Here is a 17,500-nt window from a genome sequence, read left to right as displayed (position 1 = left end):
ATTTCTTGCTGTACCCCGAGTATTGCATTCTCAGGACCATCTCGTTAACATTCTCTACTACTCGTTCCCATGGTAACAATCTGCTACAGTTAAGTAAGACCCGAAGGACTTCTTGGGTCAGGACTGTTCTCTTTGTACTCCAGCTTACGGCAGACCTAGCATGTATGACTGTCTTAGAAGCCATGCTCTTGGAATAAAACTCATACATGATCATTGAGGCTGAGGCTTTCTTGTCCTGCCTGTCTGTCTCTTTCCCTTTTGTTTCCATCCACACCTTCAAGTCAAGGATAGGTAGCTTTCCGTCCTGGTGTTTAGAGGGGTAATCTATTTCGAGTTGTATTGATGGGTGTATGTCGTTTCCTATCTGTTTTATCAATGACAGTGTGGACGAGAAGACTGCCCAGTGTGTAGCACAGGTGGAAAAGGACCGTGTGATAGAGAAAGTGTGATGTATGAGATTAAGTGTATCCAGTGTAACAGCGTATACGTAGGGGAAACAGCCAGGAGCGCGTATACCAGAGGGAAAGAGCATACGAAATCACTTAACAATAAGGAAGAACGATCTGCATTGTGGAAACACTGTAAAGAGAAACACAATAGAGAGGTAAAGCAGTTCCGAATGGATGTGACGGGGGTTTATCGCAATGACGCGATGCTGAGACAAATAACTGAAGGAGTGAGGATAAATAATGTGAACGAAGACTCGCTTATGAACTCCAAGAACGAATGGAACTTTTTTCAAATCCCACGAGCTGTGATTGATACATCATGACCGCTTACATGAAGCCTGGAAGAAGTGTGGACATTTCAGAGTCACTTATATGAACAATTATTTATGAGTATTTTAAACATGGCGGAGTACTACTGATGAGGATCATAATTGATCGAAATCGATTTGGAATTCCGCTACATTTTTACAAGTGACTTTTTATATACCATTTTACACGTTTTTACAGTTTTTACAATTCTTGTATTCGTTTTATAGTAGTTTTTAGTGCGTCGAACGTGACTACGAGACGTTATGTCTAGCAAACTGACTCAATTATCGAACACGTTCCTGGCCTCGGCCCACAAAATTTCATCACAAAGATAGGATTGATAATAGACTTCTTGGGGGTACGAATCGGAAAGGTCTTTACAACACGCCATCCTCCCATAAAATGACATCACTTGTACTTTCAAAACCATTTATTGAAGTGACAATGTACGAAATTCACATTTTCGTATACATGAAATGTACAACGTATACATGAAAATATCACGTTGTAAAACAGTGAAATCCTAGAAACGTTACAAAGTATAAATGCAATCTGTTCATACCGACTGTTCGTGTTAATTTTTATTTTTGTCCTCGCAACCCTCGAGGCGCTTCATTTTTTGCGTAATTTTTTCCTCCACAATATGACGCAGGACTTTTTGGAGGGCCTTTATGGCTTCCTTCTTTTTCTCGACGTAGATTTCGTCTTGATCCACTTCGGGCATAGACTCCTCGAAGTAATCATTTTCGATAGTTTCCAACATCTTTTTCTCGTCCACGTCGTCCTCCCTCTTGAGGATGTCTAACAAAGTATCTACCAGGGTAACCACTCGTTCTGGTTCCAATTTGAGAACGTACTGGCGGTTAGAACTTGCCATTGCGTTGTTGACTTGAGGAGACTTGAGACTTCTGACTTGAGGAGAAAGAGGACGCCTCGTGGTTTGACTGTCTCTGATATATACACTTCTAACCAATCATAGCGACTTACACGATCTATCCAATCATAGTTCGACATACACCTCTAGAACGTGATACCTCTTTGTTCCTGTAAAACTACTTTCACCAGTCTTTGATGAACCGCTGCGATTCCAGTGATTTTTTAAGCCACTCTGGGGAATATTTTTCAGAGGTCAAAGTCACCAATTCACTCATGACATCGGGATGGCTTAACATGGGATTACGGAACGTGGTCCAGACTTCTGTCACATCGTCGATATAAAAATTATTTTTCCTTAACCGTTCGCCCAATTGCTGAAATGTGTCCCAATGTTGAAACAGGTAGAGCTGCATGTGGCCGCCGATAGGATCACGCACAATGTCATCAAATACATTTTCGCACGCGTCCATGAACTTATATTTACTGGAATTATCTTTCGTGTGAATGACAGGCCATTCCTTGTCAAAGGCAGCTTGTACATACCATAAGAAATAATACACTTTCATGGGGTAACGCGTGGTCGAAATCAGTTCATAGCGTAGCTTTTCCGTTATTGGTTTGTTAAAATATCCCAATATACCGCGTATGAGTTCACGAGGACTGCTTATTTTGTTTGTGGCGTCCAAATCAAACTGGTACTTGTGCTGGTAAAGTAAGGCGCTATCGTTCAATATTCTCACGTCGCTCATGATGTACACACTTTCCTGGCTTGGTATGAAATGATGAATTTGTGTCTGCTAGCTTTAAGGAATATCCATAGGTTTCTGATTCTCCACGATTCGTACCGGTAAATGACATCTCAGACAATAACTACTTTTAAACGGCGTATAATGCCAACAGTTTGTACATTGGAACCATCTTTCTGCCAGTCTTTGGGCAAAGGCTTTATTATTCCAAATGTACCGTTGTTGTTTTGGCATCTTTATTCAATTTTGAGTTTCTACAGCGTAGATACAAGTGAAGGAAAGTTTTCTCTGTCTTGGACATGGCCAATGTAGGAGTCTCGCCACACTCGCATTTCATCGTAGCAATCCTGGCCAGGGTAAACCAGTTGTTTCCTTGTTTGCGACACCCATCGTAATAGGAATGGTAATCCTTCAGAGAGGTAAACACCGGGCAATTTTCCACCTGACACTTTAGAAACACATCTTGGATCCATTCTTTCTGTGATTGTATTTCATTCATACCCTCGTTATGAATGGGGCAAGGATAGCAGACCCCTACACTAGCCAGTAACTCTTCCAGAGTACCGTATTGATAATTACCTGACTCAGGTATCTCGCCTTCTTCCAAGACCTGGGTTTCCACTGGTGGTGGGATGGGCTGCTGAGGGATCTCTGGCTTAATGGATTCCACCAACTTCTTCAGTTCTTTCAATGGAGGTGACTGTGAGGTATTCTCAGGAATATCTGTGGGATACACCACTTTCACAGGGGTCTGCATCACGGGCACATGAGAATCCAAATCCAACGACAGGTTTGTGACATTTTTCTTTCTTTGCCAGTTCTTCTTCTTCTTGGGTTGTTGCTGCTGCTGAGGTACACCATCAATCATGACAGTTCCATCGGGATACTTCTCTCTCCATTCTTTCTTAAATGTGTAGTCTGCCTCTCCTTTATTGTAAGGTGTAGGTCTCTGGCCTTTCACTCATTTGGTTAGTTTCTCCATTTCTCTTCTTCTGCTGCTGTTGCTTCTGCTGCTGCTGCTGCTCCTACACTGATGAAAAAGCAGTGAAACGATGCTAGCTTTATACACACGAGAACAATACCCCTCTACTTTTGATTGACAAGTATTGTTTTAGCAGGGACGCGACGCTAAAAAGAGACGCGACGCCAACTTTGATTGACAGTTTCTATTTTTAAAAGAGACGCGACGCTAAAAAGAGACGCCACGCTAACTTTGATTGACAGTTTCTAATTTTTAACAGAGACGCGACGCTACCTTTGATTGACAGGTCTTGATTGAAAGATATTGTTTTCACTTTCTATATAGAACAAGGTACACTCTTATCACCTACATCATTCACCATGAATCCCTCTATGGAAACGAGTCCTACAATGGCTGTGTTACTTATGGTTGACATTTTAGATTCTATGGAATATCACTCTGACGTCAAATCAAAAAGAAGAGTCATTCAAGATACTGAAACCTATTTAATCAAATATGCACCTACCCGTGAGGATTACGATAGAAGAACGTGGGAATTACGTGGTCAAGTCATGCGTGCCTTTTTGGAATTTGTACGTTATCATCACGATGGTGCCATCTCCTCATGCAAGAAACGCCTATCATTCACCGATGATGAGCAGACGCCAATCAAACAGTGATTGACAGCTGTTACCTACAAACTCTTTTATAAGACTTTCACTTTCTTACTTTTTCATCATTTACCACTTTGACAGCCAACATGTTTGACGACCTGGACGATAATCCTAAATGGTGTGCCGTAGCTTTAAAAGATTTGTTAGACATTGTAGAGAGAAATGCAGACTATGATGATTACTGCCGAATGCTGAGATATACAAAAGAGTTCATAAAAACCTATGGAACTTTACAAGTGGAAACCGATAAAGATATGACTATTAAACTGCAAGCGGACATCATGAAAGCTTTTCACATTTATATAGAACATTGTAACACAGTCTACCTTAAAACGTTAGAAGAAGAACAAAGCAGTGACGAGGATGAAGTGTTTACTAAAAGGACAACACCAGAAGAAAAGACACCTTATATTCCTGAACCATTTCCATTTCCATTTATGCAACATTCAATTACACGATTAACTGTATATTTTATTTTTTACCACTACATGTTTGCATCTGCGTATTATAACACGCGATACCACATGGTTCGCATATTCATCTTTTTACACATATATAAATATGACACATTTTATCTTACAAGTATTGGGAGGGATTCACTCATAAAAAAGTCAACTATCGGTGATTCCCTTCCAAACCTTTTTTAAGAATATGAATTTTTTTCAATGTAAAGATAATTGAAACGCGTGGCACACAAATAAATGTGATGATTTTTAAAATTAACTACTTTGTGTTTTTTGACTTAATCCCTACGCCATCTTGGATTTCTTTGTTGTCTTTGTTTTTCTTCGCCATCTTGGATTTTTGACCGTTATTTTTTCAAATTTTTTAACCCTAACCCTAAAAAACCCCTCTTACACCTACGCTACCCCTATAACCCTAACCCAAAACCCTAACCCTCACTCCTAAACCCTAACCCTAACCCTAGGTCCACTTCCTAGGTCCTATGAATCTCATTATCTCACTCGGCCGAGTCACTCGGACCCAGACCCTGTGGTTTTAGCTAGGAAGGTGCCCACCCGATTCGCCCTTAATCTACCGCTTATAAGCGAATCTAATTATTCTCAAATTACCGCATACATGCCGATAAAGTAGGCCCTATTTACCTACCGAGATTAGATTACTGAGAACAAAAAAAAGGCCTGGTAAGGTGCTGGATTTGTAGCTTAGCCTCGTACGGTATCGCAGTCGCACTTGACATGTGGCAAGGTTCAAGCGAAAGAGGAAAGTTCATCGCTTTTACATCTGGTAAAAAGAGATCATGGATAAAATTCCACGCGTGAAGATTACTGAAGAACAGAAAAACATTCTGAAATCATTTCATGAAAATGGAATGATTTCTACCAAGCGGGAAATGGGAAGTGTAATACGCGAATGTGCTTCAGTAGCTTCATTGTCAGAGGAGCAAGTTAAGGTAAATGAAATACTTCAAAACACGTTCATGAATAATTTAGTTTCCGTGTCGTGAGGCTTAATTACTTTCCTTCACTACAATTCATGCATTTTAAATTATTTCCCTGAACCACGGTCCTGCTATCGCTCGCAAGCTCTTTGATTTCACTGGAAGATACCTAGGCCTGCTAGCTGCTCCGATCTTTATCAGCTTAAATATGGCACCTTAGGTTTGCAGCTTTCTTCAGTTGTTGTCAATATTATATATTCCACAGTCTGTTGAAGTTAAGGCTCGGGCTTACACTTGAGATACTATTGACAGTGGTACTCCACCAGCCTATACTTATTTCGCAACACTAAATCTACAACAAATTATAGCAAAAAAAAAACAGCTATTCCTAAACATAGGGAAAGTGCTCAAGCAAAGTAAACCACCCAAAATACAAATAAAAATATAAATAAATCAATAAATATTTTAAAAAATGACGAAGTTAAGAAATGAGTGAAAGAATGAATGAATGTATAAATCAATCAATCAATCAATTTATTAAGCACCATTTTCAATTTTCAACAATTGCAAGGAAGTTAGTAGAAGATAATCTACATCTATTTTACACAAATATAATTGGAGCTCCTTGAATGACTAACTGAAGTGTGCTTGTTGTACGTGTCCACAATTCTATGTTTATAAATGTTTAAAAAATTTTTTTTTCTAGTGCGTTTTTTTTTTAATTTATAGGCCCACATCCTTCTGCCTCAGAGTACTGAGATCATTCTCCATGACAGAGTTTACACAGTCATGTACAATTGACAGATTAAGCAATGATGAGGAGTCAATTGGAGTTTGATTTGTATATGTTGGGAGTACAGGATTCGAGAACATGATAGTAGACTGTTAAAAGCCACACTAATATAGGTGTATTTGAAGACAAAAGTATTATGTCTTTCCACTTCCAAATGTAATTAAACCATTAGGTAATGACACCAGGTCAGTGTATTCACTATCCAAGCAGGATGGAATATAAGCTAGTCCTACAGTTGAGGATTTTGTTGGTGGTAGTAAACAATTAGTATGTAAGAATTTTGTTGCTCCAGAAAATGTCCATGATGCCTTCCTCCCAGAAATTGTTTTGGTTTACCCCCCCCCCCCTCCCACCTTACCACTTCAGCAGTCCATTTTGTTTCACCTCAGCCTTCCTCTCCAATCTGTTTCAAAATAATATAAAAAGGCTAGCAGACCCACACAATCCAGATCATGCTCCATGCGCAAGAAGCTAGAGTCACTCTCGGCTATCGCCTCGAGCGACTGTTATGCTTCTTTCATGCTTAGCAACCTCCCGCGTGCATCCATAACTCAATAGTGTACGCTGTGGTGTTTACCATTTGTTAAATCTAAACTGAAAGGTAGCTAAAGCATGAACCAACTGTTAGCAAGTCCCTGTGCAAATTGTTTCACATACAAATGAATTTGATTTAATTTCTGGCTTAAAATATTTATTTGCATTTGTATCATATCTTGTGCTTGAGGGTGGTATAATAGTTGGGTTCAGTGAAGGTGATTGTTTAATAATTTACACATTGTAGTTGAGCTGTTATTTTTCATGATATTTATCATTAAACATCAATTTGGCATGGCACATTTGTGAGAGTGCTCACCTCCCACCAATGTGCCCCAGGTTTTATTTTCACACCTGGCACCGTACATGGGTTCTGTTTTTAATGTTGTTTCCCATCCTTGCTGTGAGGGTTTTCTAATTCATTTGGAAGACAGCAGATTAATAATATGCAAATTCCTATTTTTAATTTCGTTTCCCTTATATCCTCATCCCACTGTGCTGGTGCAAAGACTGGAAACAGTCATCACTGTGAGTAATTGAAATGCAGTTGAATTTCTTTTTCTATCTTAAATGGAATTAATTTAGAGTGCATTAATTTGCAGAATTGGATAAACAACTACAATGCCAAGCTGAGTGGCTCTGGCAATCGGCAGACAGCTCCTAAAAGCAAGCAACTCCATAGAAAACTGTCAGGTTACAACTTATTTACTAGTGATGTTATGCAAAAAGGTAAATGTAATTATTTCAATTGAATCATTCCTATGTTTTTAGTTGAAATTAATACTATGAATGAATAACCAATCTATGCATTTTAAATACATTTTACAAGCATTTGCAATAATTAGTTACTTTTGGAATGGTCTTCACTATTACCATTTTTCTTTTGCACTATATCTATTTTTCTGCACTATTTAAAATTGAAGATAAAACTGGTGGGAGTGCAGATGTCTTTAGGACTTTAGGAGAAAAGTGGAGGGGCCTGGCAGAGGAATCCAGAGAAGAATACCGCAAAAAAGCCATGGAAGATAGTGGCAATCTTATCTTGCAGCCATCAAATAGTGTGAGAGACCAAAAGGTCATTAAAAATATGATGAAAGAGGTACAGTTGAACAGCCATAGTGCATGTAGTGCATATATTACATTATGCTTAAAAGGAAGCTGTATGCTATAATTAATTGCCAATTTGTAGCATTTCCAAGCACAACAATTTAGTTACATTTGTATTTAACATAAATTGTATATTGTAAAGATGAAAGAGAGAAAAAGTAACTTATTAAGTTTTAATGAATGAGTGAGTGAGTGGGTGCATGGGTGGGGGGAGAATAGGTCATGTGACTTATGTTTTAAAAAGAACAATTTATGATGTAACGACATTCAAAGCTGGTCATCGACTGTTTTGCACGTAAGCATCAAGATAAATCATCAAGATAGCAAATCAAGGGATCTGACTACTCAGAAACAAATTAAGTTACGAAACCATTTGTCGCTTGAACTAAGAATGTTGTAAATAATAATTTATCGCGAAACTATTTAAATTTCAGCTGGCTACAATATAACCATGGGTGCTACAAACTGTGTTCACTCTAGTGCAAATAAAGTTCTGACAACTTTGATCCCTGGTGGGCTAATCTTCAAAATAAGTAACTGCTTTAACCATAGGAGTGAGTCAATGATTGGAATAGATCTCACATGATAATGATATCACACTTGTTTTGTATATAATTTGTAGATCAGTTTAAGTCATGCTGTTTATATTAGGTGTGGGAGGTTGAAAACTTGAAGGTGCTCCTTCAAAAACAACAGGGTGAAGCCACCTTAAGGTGTCTTTGAGGAAGCATCCCGTGAGCCTGGGATTATTCTTAATTGTTTTATTTTAAATGTACAGGTGGCAGAACTTGAATTGCTTGGTGGACAGGGAATGGTGTTATGCTCGTATGATGGCATGTTATACCATGGCCAGTCAGCTATTTGTGACAAGCTGATTGCTGACAAAGACCTTATTAAGTCCTTTGGTAGCCTATTGCAATGTAAGTGTCCAGTTATATTTACATATTTTAACATAATAATACATTGGCAATGGTTGAGGTCACACTTGGCCCTTTTTTACCATAGTAAAGTTAAGTTTACCATAGTTACGTCAATTTGTAGTGTGACCGATGATTTTCGCTTTACTATGGTAAATGTAATTGGAGTGTGTCGCGATAGCAACCGCGGCAGGATGAAGAAAAGTTAACCATGGTAAAACGACCTGAAAAAGCATGGTTTATCACGCGTTTATCTAAACTTTGTTTATTTAAGTGACAGCTTGTCTACTCTCTTAGCATGGAAGGTCTAAAAGCTCCGGAAGAATGAAATAGTTGCGCTATTTCTATTCACGCGCTTTTTTCTTGTCTTCGGATCACGACGATCAACGCAGAAGCAACGTTAGACCCGGTTGTAAAACTTACCCAACGAAAGTCGCTGAAATATGTCAGACAAATTCAATTCAAAGTAAGTTAATGCTTTTACAATTGTTTCCTCTTCAAATGCCGCTTTTTTTTGTTCAAGCTGCTTAATTTGCGTTAGACTGCGTTTAGCTTGTGGTAAATGCTGTTTTCGATTGTAATCCTTTACTTAAATCTTTCAGCTTTCCATCTCGACGTTTCACAATTCCATCAGCTGCATTTGTAGATGATCGACCTCCTTTCCAACGCACACCTTACGTTTTCGGCCAACAGGAAAACAGTGTTTTTCCCGAATTTAACGTCCGTGGCATTGCCCCACAGTATCCGCTCAATTTTCCTTTTCACTCCTCAACAGCAGCTTTGCCAAGAAACGATTTAGCTGTGGACCCGGCGTACTCCGCAGAAAGTGCCAAAAAATCCACTTTAACCGAGCAGTCACGCATTCGTTGGAGTGATGGAGAGGTTACGTTGCTTATTGCAATTTACGGCGAGGAGTACCCTAGACGAGAAAGGGGAAAAAGCCTGGAGACGATGTGGGAAAGGATAGCAGCACGACTTGTCGCCGAAAGTAAAGAAATAAATGATTTTATCAGCGATAAGTCAGCAAAAAATTGCCGTGATAAAATAAACAACCTCAACAAAAAATACAAGACAGTCAAGGATAAAAGCAAACTAACAGGAGAAGGCAGCGAGGGCATTAAATCATTCCCAGAATTTGATGCTCTGGATGAAATTTGGGGGACAAGGGATTCAGTAAATCCCAAATACGTCATGGAGGCAGGTACGTCCCACACTCCAACGACTCCTGTACCGAGTCCAAGTTCCTCCTCGGGTGGAAGTGCAAGTAACACAACGGCAAGTCGCGAGTCTGAAGTAGATGAAGAGTCACCCCTGTCGCAGGCACTGGTTAGAAGCGGAGCTCGACGGGGAAAAGGGAAAGAACTAGTTTTGCAGCCGGGAAAACGCGCTCGACCTGAAGATGACGATGACGATGCCTTAACAGACGATGACGAACTAGAACAAGCAAAACGGCTATTTTTCAAAGACAAGAAAAAGCCAGGCTCAAAGAAGAAAAAAACCAAGCAGAGTAAAAAGGACGACGAACGTGCTAAGGATCAAAACAAGGAAGAGGACATGCTGAAGGAGCTAATCAAGGCACAAACAGAGGCTGCAAAGAGAGCAGAAGAGGAAAAGAAGGAACTTTTCCAATATCTTAGGGAGTCTGACAACCGTACCCAGGAGCTTGTGCTTGGTGCGATACGGGAATTAGGCGTAATCCTCAAAAAATGAAAGTTAGACCTTTCTTTTTCCTCTTGTTTACAAGGTTCTTCTTTTTCGTTTTATTGTTGTTGTTTTTTACCGTTACAGTTGCAGTTACAGTTTTGTTCCAGAGCTTTTGAACAATTTGCGAATGGAGTTTCCCAATTAATTTTTTTTTTCAGACTAAATATATAGGCAGGAATGGAAAGTAATAATCCACAGTTTGACCATAATCGTGACAGCACTTTTTCATGAGTATAAATGTTATGAATGGAGTTAAGCAAGAACTCATCAATAATTTCAGATTTGTCCGTTTAATAAAAGGACAGTCTATATAAAAAAAATGAGTTCATTCAGCGAGAAATGCAGTTAGAGCTTGCCTTACAATTCGTCCCTGCCCGAATGCAATTTGATCGCCGTCATCATCCCCATCTTCATCATCTTCATCATCGGAACTATGGTCATCTTCGAACTCGTCAGCCCTTAAAACGCAAATGTTGTGCAAAATACAACAGGTCAGGATAGTATGTGGAACTTTTGGTGTCTTTTCTTCAAGTGGCTTTAGTAGGCACCTCCAATGACACTTCAGCTTCCCAAAGGCCCTTTCTACTATTACCCTACTCTTGCTCAAAATCTTATTAAACTTGGCCTGATTCCGATTAAGGTTACGGGAATGGGGATAAGGACTAACCAGCCAGGGTAGTAATGGGTAAGCAGAATCACCGATCAGAAGGGGGTGCACAGTTACTCCATTAATGCGTTTAACTGGCTCAGTCAAAATAAGGTTGTGCTCGGCTCTTTGGTACAGTGTACTAAGTCTCAATACTCTGGCATCGTGAATACTACCGGGCCATCCTGTGCTGACATCTATAAATTTACCAGTTGCATCGACTACTCCTTGCAAATTAATTGAATAGTTTTGCTTTCTGTTAAAATAATCTTCATGATTAACATGGGGTGCTTTTATGGCGATATGAGATCCATCTATCGCTCCAACAACATTTGGAAATCCAGCTAAACTTTCACTCCTCCTCATAGCCAGTGTAACATCAAGCGGATCATCTGGGAACTGTATAAAATCGTCCTTGTGGCGTATTAAGGCTTCCATAAAGTTTTCACATATCTTTATTACAGTAGATTTTCCTTGTCCGAATGTTATTCCCGTCGTTCTATATGAATTGCTGGTTCCCATTCTCCATAACGCAATTGCCACGCGCTTGTTCAAAGCAACAGCCTTTCGGAAGCGAGTGTTTTGCCTTGAAAGGTCTGGTCCAACCAGCTGGCAAATGTAATCAAATGTCTCCTTTGTGACGCGAAAGTCATTTTTCCACAAGGTAGAGAAGACTGGATTCTGGTACATCTCTTCAAACCAACCCTGTGGTCTGGGATATACCCACGCCGCTCTTCGTCGCCTCACACAAGTATGTCTTATCCTCCTAATTCTTCTGGTGAGAAGAGCAGAGATTAAGTCATGCTGCCTTCTCTTACAAAGAAAATACATGTTCAGGGCAATAAACCTGAACCTTTGAGCTTTCCGGATAGCAATTATAACAAGAAGAATAGCAACTATCATAAAGAGCGAGCGTTCAGAATCCATGGCGCAAGGGGGAAACAGAACATTTCTTTTCCCAGACGAACGTAACACAAGTAAAACATGGAATGTCTGAACTTGTTTGTCTTTCTTATCAAATTGCAATTTGATTGACACTCTTTGGACAAAAATCCATCTGGGAAATGTTTAAGTCAACAAGCTCAATTTACTATTGTCAACTTTTGTTTACTTACTTTTACCATAGTAAAAGCCCTTTACCACAGTTAAGTTTCTAATGTGACCTCAACCAATATATTGTAACAGTTATTAAATATATTTGTTATGATCATGATCAAATGGTTTCATTAATTCAACCACAAGGCCTTCAGTTGGTTTATCTTGTTTATAACACTAACTTGGTGCTATTTTAGAATAGCCTGGTTGAATTGAAACACATTAAGTGGGAGTTTAAGGAGGCCATTTAGCTCTATAATGCAAGACAGTTATAGAAACCTTACACTTTATTTGTATATTCTTACGTTGTGTAGTTCCCAAAAATTACTGCTGACAGTTCCTCCACACAAGGGATCAGAAATTCCTGGTAGGCTGGGGAGATCAAAGACCATAAATTGAAAGAAATGAGTCTATTGTTAATTGGAATTCCATGAGAGGTGGGGGTTTTTATGAAACCCCCCTCTGTGGGGGAAGTGTGGATATTTTATGGAACAACACATTTGCCCTAGGTTCTTACTGAATAGATTTCTGCTAATTGTTTTTCTTTTATTTTCCTGTCCATTTCTTGAAGTATCAGACAAAGAAAAAGAAGAAGTGTCGCCGAAAGATCTACAGGAACTTTTTAACAGCAAATACAGTACAGTCAAACATTTTTGGAGTTTACTCTCTTTCAAAGCATTGTTAGTGGGTTGAGAATTGCAATGTTCCCCTTTTTTCAGATTACTTGGAGGACTTTTGCTTTTACAAGTATTATTATAAAACATAACATGTTGAATCACATCCTACCCAGAAAACTTAAAATTTCAACAAGAACTATTGCCCAGACATCTAAAACAATTGGAAGTATCCTGAACACAGTTACATTGATTATGTTTCTGTATAGCAGAGTTATGGTATGTTAATAGACAGGTGTAGATTTGTATCCCATACATTAGTAAGACAAAAGGAAGTGAAAAACAGTGATAAATAATGATAACATTATATATCTAAGAAGTGATTGCTTATTTGTCTCACTCTAGGTGAACTTGTGGGTAAAAGTGGACAAAAAATGCCCTATGCAAAGGCGAAGCAGTTGGGAATTGTTTTTCAAGGTCTTCCTGAGACCTTGGGAAAGGACATTGGAGAGGCTCCATGAAAGCCACATTTGTATGGCAGCGCCCAACGCCAGAAGTTGTGGTTGACACGAGATACGTGGAAATTCGATGTTTCACACTCCGTCTAGAGTCAGTCGACCCCACCCACATCCATTGTCAGTTCATCCTCATCTATCACAAGCTTACTAATTTCTCAAAGTAGTGCAACCAGCTTCCTTGTTTCTTCATGTAGCACCATAGTTACCTCACCAAGCACCATCATTACCTCACCTAGGACCATAGTTACCTTACCATGCACCATCGTCACTTCACCAAGCAGCATGGTTCCCTCACCTGGCACCATCGTCACCTCACCTACTTCCCTTATTACCCATTCCACCAGTCTCCCTACGTCATCCACTCTTCTGGTTGTGCCATCAAAATCTGCCTTATCTTCACCACCCGTTGCTTCTACTGCTAGTCGTTCTTTGTCCAGTATTTCTTCCCCATCGGGAACCATCATATCCAAAGGTGAGAATGCAACTTTTAAAGAAGGTACAAGTGAGCCGGCACATTCGGCAAAGCTATATCCTCAGTTCTAAACTTGTCCATTTACAAAGAAAGTTGTGAAATGTCCATGCACCCAGATCTCTCCATTCCAAAATAGTATGTATTTTTCTGATGTAATGTTTAATATAAAGGTCTGGGAAAAGGCTTTCACTTGATGGATCTAGCATGTCAGTTCCGGCTGATGGTAAGAAAGTGACCTAAGCTACATTTCAATGCGTCAGGCTCCTCTGCCAGCACATTTGTTAGTTTTTATTTTTATCACACTTTCATTTCACTTGCAAACTATCTTTATCATGACCAAAAAGTAACTATTATTTTGAGCGGGGGCAGTATTTGAATAAAGCATCTGTAAATTGATCTTTGTAAATACTCAGTTCGGAATGACGATCCCTAACGGTAACGATGTGACTCATGCTGTTTTCCAACTGAGCCAAAGACAGCAACTACACGGTCATGCTGTTACCCCAGGGAATGTCGTGGTGGAGGTCCTCCAGGTGCTCAGGCCAGGATTACTTCCCTTGTGTCCCGGAGGATTCGATCAAGATGAGCCAGTGTCTGTCGGAGGATACTACGAGTGGCCTTGCAGCCATCTTGTTCTAATGTAGTTTACAATGTAGCCGCGGTTAATAACCGAAATGTAACTATGTTTCAGTAGAAACTCAGCTGTGTTGTATTGGAATTCCCTGAATCTGATTGGTTCTCACACTGCTTTCTAAAAAAAAACGCTTGAGATTCCATCGCGGGATGGTTGATGAGGGAAACTATGATCAACTATCACAGGTTATAGTTCACCACTAAATTTTCTTCGATCCTTGTTGGTTTAACTTGATCATGTGACGCGATAGTGTTCGTCTGCGGAAGGCTACTGTCAGTGCGTCTGCTGAAAATACCCGTATGGATAGTAGTCATGCGTGAAAATTTCCTGTAAATAAGCGGTTTCGTAGAAAATAAACAACTTAAAAGTAGTTAGGTAGTTCGTCTGCTTTCTTTTTCCAATTTTATACTTGGCTTTCATCTAAAAATCTTGAAAATAATTCAATTGACGTGTTATTTTTGAATTAGCGCGCGTAAGAAAATTTAGCGGGGAACAATGGAAACAACAGAGTGTATTTGTCTTGGAACTATCGGTCTGATAGTTGGCCCTTAGAAGTTTGATGTTCTTAAAACTAGCGTATATGCCCTCGAAGCTACTGGACCGACGTTCAAATCGTAACAACAGTATTATCCAAATCTAGATTACAGACACCGATAACTCTTAACAAACGTGAAGAAGCGCCCGCCTTTTTGTTATGAAACCCTACCCCAAGTTCTATTTTACAATTAGCCTGATTTATGAGCTCAAGATTTCTATTGCACTATGGGTGGTTTGCACGTAACGTCAATGCCGCCATGTTGGTGGACGTAAACAATAGATATTTCATTAGGGGCCGACCATTTGACTTTTGACAGGTGGGGGCAGCGGGTGATTTCTGGTCATCAAGAAATTTTTTTCTAGCAATCTGCTGTCCAGGATATTTTTTCCGATTTTTTGGTAAATTTTTTCTGTTACATTTGGGCTGCATGCAGTTTTTTTCTTCCAACAAGCGTTTGCAGGAAATTTTCAAAATCACCCATTCCCCCCCTCAAAAGTTAAATGCTCGGCCCCTTAGCTCCTTTTGTTCGTCCACCAGCATTTGTTCCTTCCACCATTGATACCAGTGCTTCTAGAGATTGGCTGCTAACCACCTACAGTTCACGAAGGTGCAACCCAAGTCAACTATCACGCATGGAAATCGAGAGCGAATAATCTAATAGTTTTAGTATAAATCTACTAGTCGTTCAAAACTTAAACTAACTCCTATTCACTCCTTTTTGTGCACGAAAGGAAATTAGCGATGTCAGCAGCATAAATCGAGTGTAAATAAGTAACTATGATTTAGAGAAGAGAGTAACTAATTATGTAAACTATCGGATGACCTTTTTTCAAAACAAAAATAGTTATTTGGGATACTTATTTCTTTCATTTCATTATATTAATAAAATATTGGTATTTTTGACAATAAAGATTTTTTTATGTGAAAGTCCTGAACTACTTGCTGAGACGATGAGATCACATAAATAAGTTGCCTTTTTTTATTGTTTTGCGTGTCTTTACTAATGAACTTATTTGACACACAGTCGTGTTTGAATTTGCGAGGGCTATATCTGAAACATTAGGGACCTTAAGCAGTCAGGACGGCAACGCCAAGGAAGACTTCGATTAAAAAATGAATTTCTACTCTTAGAATTTCAAATATAGCTGCACGAGCCTACTGTCTTATACGGCGCCACAGCTCAACTTCAGTATGAGGTATAACAGTAGCATTGAGTTCCAAATGGCAACTAAAATATTTGCCGTCGGGGTTTCAGCTCGCAGACGACGCAAATTTTGGCGATGTCACTTTGTTGTTTTGCATAGGACGGCTAAGAAATGTACAAAGTTCCTAAATGCACGTGCTGAGCTATTGTGCTGCCAATTAGATCTCTTGTTTTTCCACGCCCTCGTTGCCGTCGCCATCGTGGTTGCTTAAAGTCCCTATTTCATGGAAAGTGACGCTGAAAAACAAATAATCATATGAAACGTGCAAAGCGGACGACTTGGATGAGGTTAAGCCCATAACAAACCCCTGTTTCGTTTCATTTCATTGGTTGATAGAGCAATGTGATGTGAAATCCTGCAATCAAACTTGCATGAGAAGCAAAGAAAATGTACGGAACGGCGCTGCTTATCATTCGAAAAGCCGTCAAATAGTTAACGCTGAAAGGCAAAGGGGGAGGGGGGCGGCTAGTCTTAAGCCTGGCAGAATCAACAAAAACAGAGCTTAATTAAAACAAAGAAAAAGCTGATAGCTGAACTCTTCACTGTGCACCCCAATGACCTTAATTCCACCAAAAACGGAGTTATTGTTGTGAATCTAATGTAGCAGCCTTTATATGGCATATCCAGAGATCGACTCTGCACCCCGATTACTTTCATTGTACGAAAAACGGGGTTAATTTAATGATTGCAGTCTAGCAAGCGTTATATGGCCTATCTAGAGATCGACTCAGTGCATCCTTATTTTACCCTTTAATTTATTCGAGTTTAACCGCAAAACGCGGTTATATTATACGCGACTTTCATAATGGCGGGCGACGAGTGAACACTGGTATCGAACTTTGCATGAGAGCGAGGCCATCCAGTCATCTTTCGCTGTAAAACATAAGAGTTTGTATTGGAATATTTACCAAGTTCTAAAAACGAATACTTTTTCTTCCGAAGTACACAATATTTTAGTACAGCTTTACCGTTATAGAAAGAAGATATAATCTCCTTTTACTCTTGTGGTTTTATTGGCCGAATTAATTACGAGCAATGCCAAGTCACTGTTGTGTACCACAGTGTACTGCGAGAGACGTCCATGGCGAAGACGGCGAAAAGCTTTCTTTCTTCACCTTTCCTTCAGACAAGACACTAAAGAAAAAATGGATCCATGCTATAAGAAGAGAGGAAGGACGAAACTTTAAAGTAAGGAAAACAACGGTAGTTTGTGGTCGACATTTTAGGGAAAGTGACATTAAAAGAACCCTGGCAGGGAAAAACATGTTGAAGCCCGGAGTCGTGACTTCCTTGTTTGCATGGGTTC

At 39.5% G+C, this 17,500-nt stretch overlaps 3 protein-coding genes across 7 annotated transcripts in view; all 3 read left to right on the top strand.

Moving 5' to 3' along the window:
• Nucleotides 1-515: 515 nt before the first annotated feature.
• LOC148727790 (uncharacterized) lies at nt 516-4,738 on the top strand. The gene is made up of 2 exons (XM_088763442.1): nt 516-3,170; nt 3,687-4,738. Exons 1-2 carry the CDS (start codon nt 3,071-3,073, stop codon nt 4,019-4,021), a joined length of 435 nt encoding a protein of 144 aa, XP_088619568.1. The 5' UTR covers nt 516-3,070; the 3' UTR covers nt 4,022-4,738.
• Nucleotides 4,739-4,965: 227 nt separating this feature from the next.
• LOC148727789 (uncharacterized) lies at nt 4,966-15,916 on the top strand. 5 transcript variants are annotated; one of them, XM_088763436.1, is made up of 8 exons: nt 5,289-5,429; nt 6,147-7,272; nt 7,347-7,473; nt 7,668-7,819; nt 8,630-8,771; nt 12,785-12,897; nt 13,233-13,817; nt 14,231-15,916. In XM_088763436.1, the coding sequence occupies exons 2-7, from the start codon at nt 7,111-7,113 to the stop codon at nt 13,392-13,394; spliced, it is 858 nt and encodes a 285-aa protein (XP_088619562.1). In that variant the 5' UTR covers nt 5,289-5,429; nt 6,147-7,110; the 3' UTR covers nt 13,395-13,817; nt 14,231-15,916. The 5 variants fall into 5 exon arrangements, with proteins under 5 accessions (XP_088619561.1, XP_088619562.1, XP_088619563.1 ...); XM_088763437.1 differs by having other exon boundaries at nt 7,668-7,843; nt 12,785-12,850; XM_088763434.1 differs by having other exon boundaries at nt 7,668-7,843.
• A 1,059-nt stretch (nt 15,917-16,975) lies between these two features.
• The window catches only part of LOC148727788 (uncharacterized), a 1,866-nt gene continuing 1,341 nt past the window's right edge, over nt 16,976-17,500 (top strand). The window contains exon 1 of the mRNA XM_088763429.1: nt 16,976-17,500. This exon is cut by the window's right edge and continues 1,341 nt beyond it. Coding sequence (XP_088619555.1) covers nt 17,230-17,500 — 271 coding nt within the window. The 5' untranslated portion in view covers nt 16,976-17,229.

This window comes from Stylophora pistillata, chromosome 6 (genome assembly GCF_964205215.1).
Source record: "Stylophora pistillata chromosome 6, jaStyPist1.2, whole genome shotgun sequence".
NCBI lineage: Eukaryota > Metazoa > Cnidaria > Anthozoa > Scleractinia > Pocilloporidae > Stylophora > Stylophora pistillata.
The sequence above is the reverse complement of the archived record's forward strand: the minus strand, read 5'-3'. Positions and strand labels throughout refer to the sequence as shown.

Bases quoted from the DNA above. Each gene is read 5' to 3' on its own strand.
- LOC148727790 (XM_088763442.1), top strand. From the start codon at position 3,071: ATGGAGGTGACTGTGAGGTATTCTCAGGAATATCTGTGGGATACACCA. The intron at 3,171-3,686 runs GTTTGTGACATT...CTTTCTATATAG, and splicing joins GAATCCAAATCCAACGACAG to AACAAGGTACACTCTTATCA.
- LOC148727789 (XM_088763434.1), top strand. From the start codon at position 7,111: ATGGGTTCTGTTTTTAATGTTGTTTCCCATCCTTGCTGTGAGGGTTTT. The intron at 7,844-8,629 runs GTACAGTTGAAC...TTAAATGTACAG, and splicing joins TTAAAAATATGATGAAAGAG to GTGGCAGAACTTGAATTGCT. The intron at 8,772-12,784 runs GTAAGTGTCCAG...CATTTCTTGAAG, and splicing joins CTTTGGTAGCCTATTGCAAT to TATCAGACAAAGAAAAAGAA.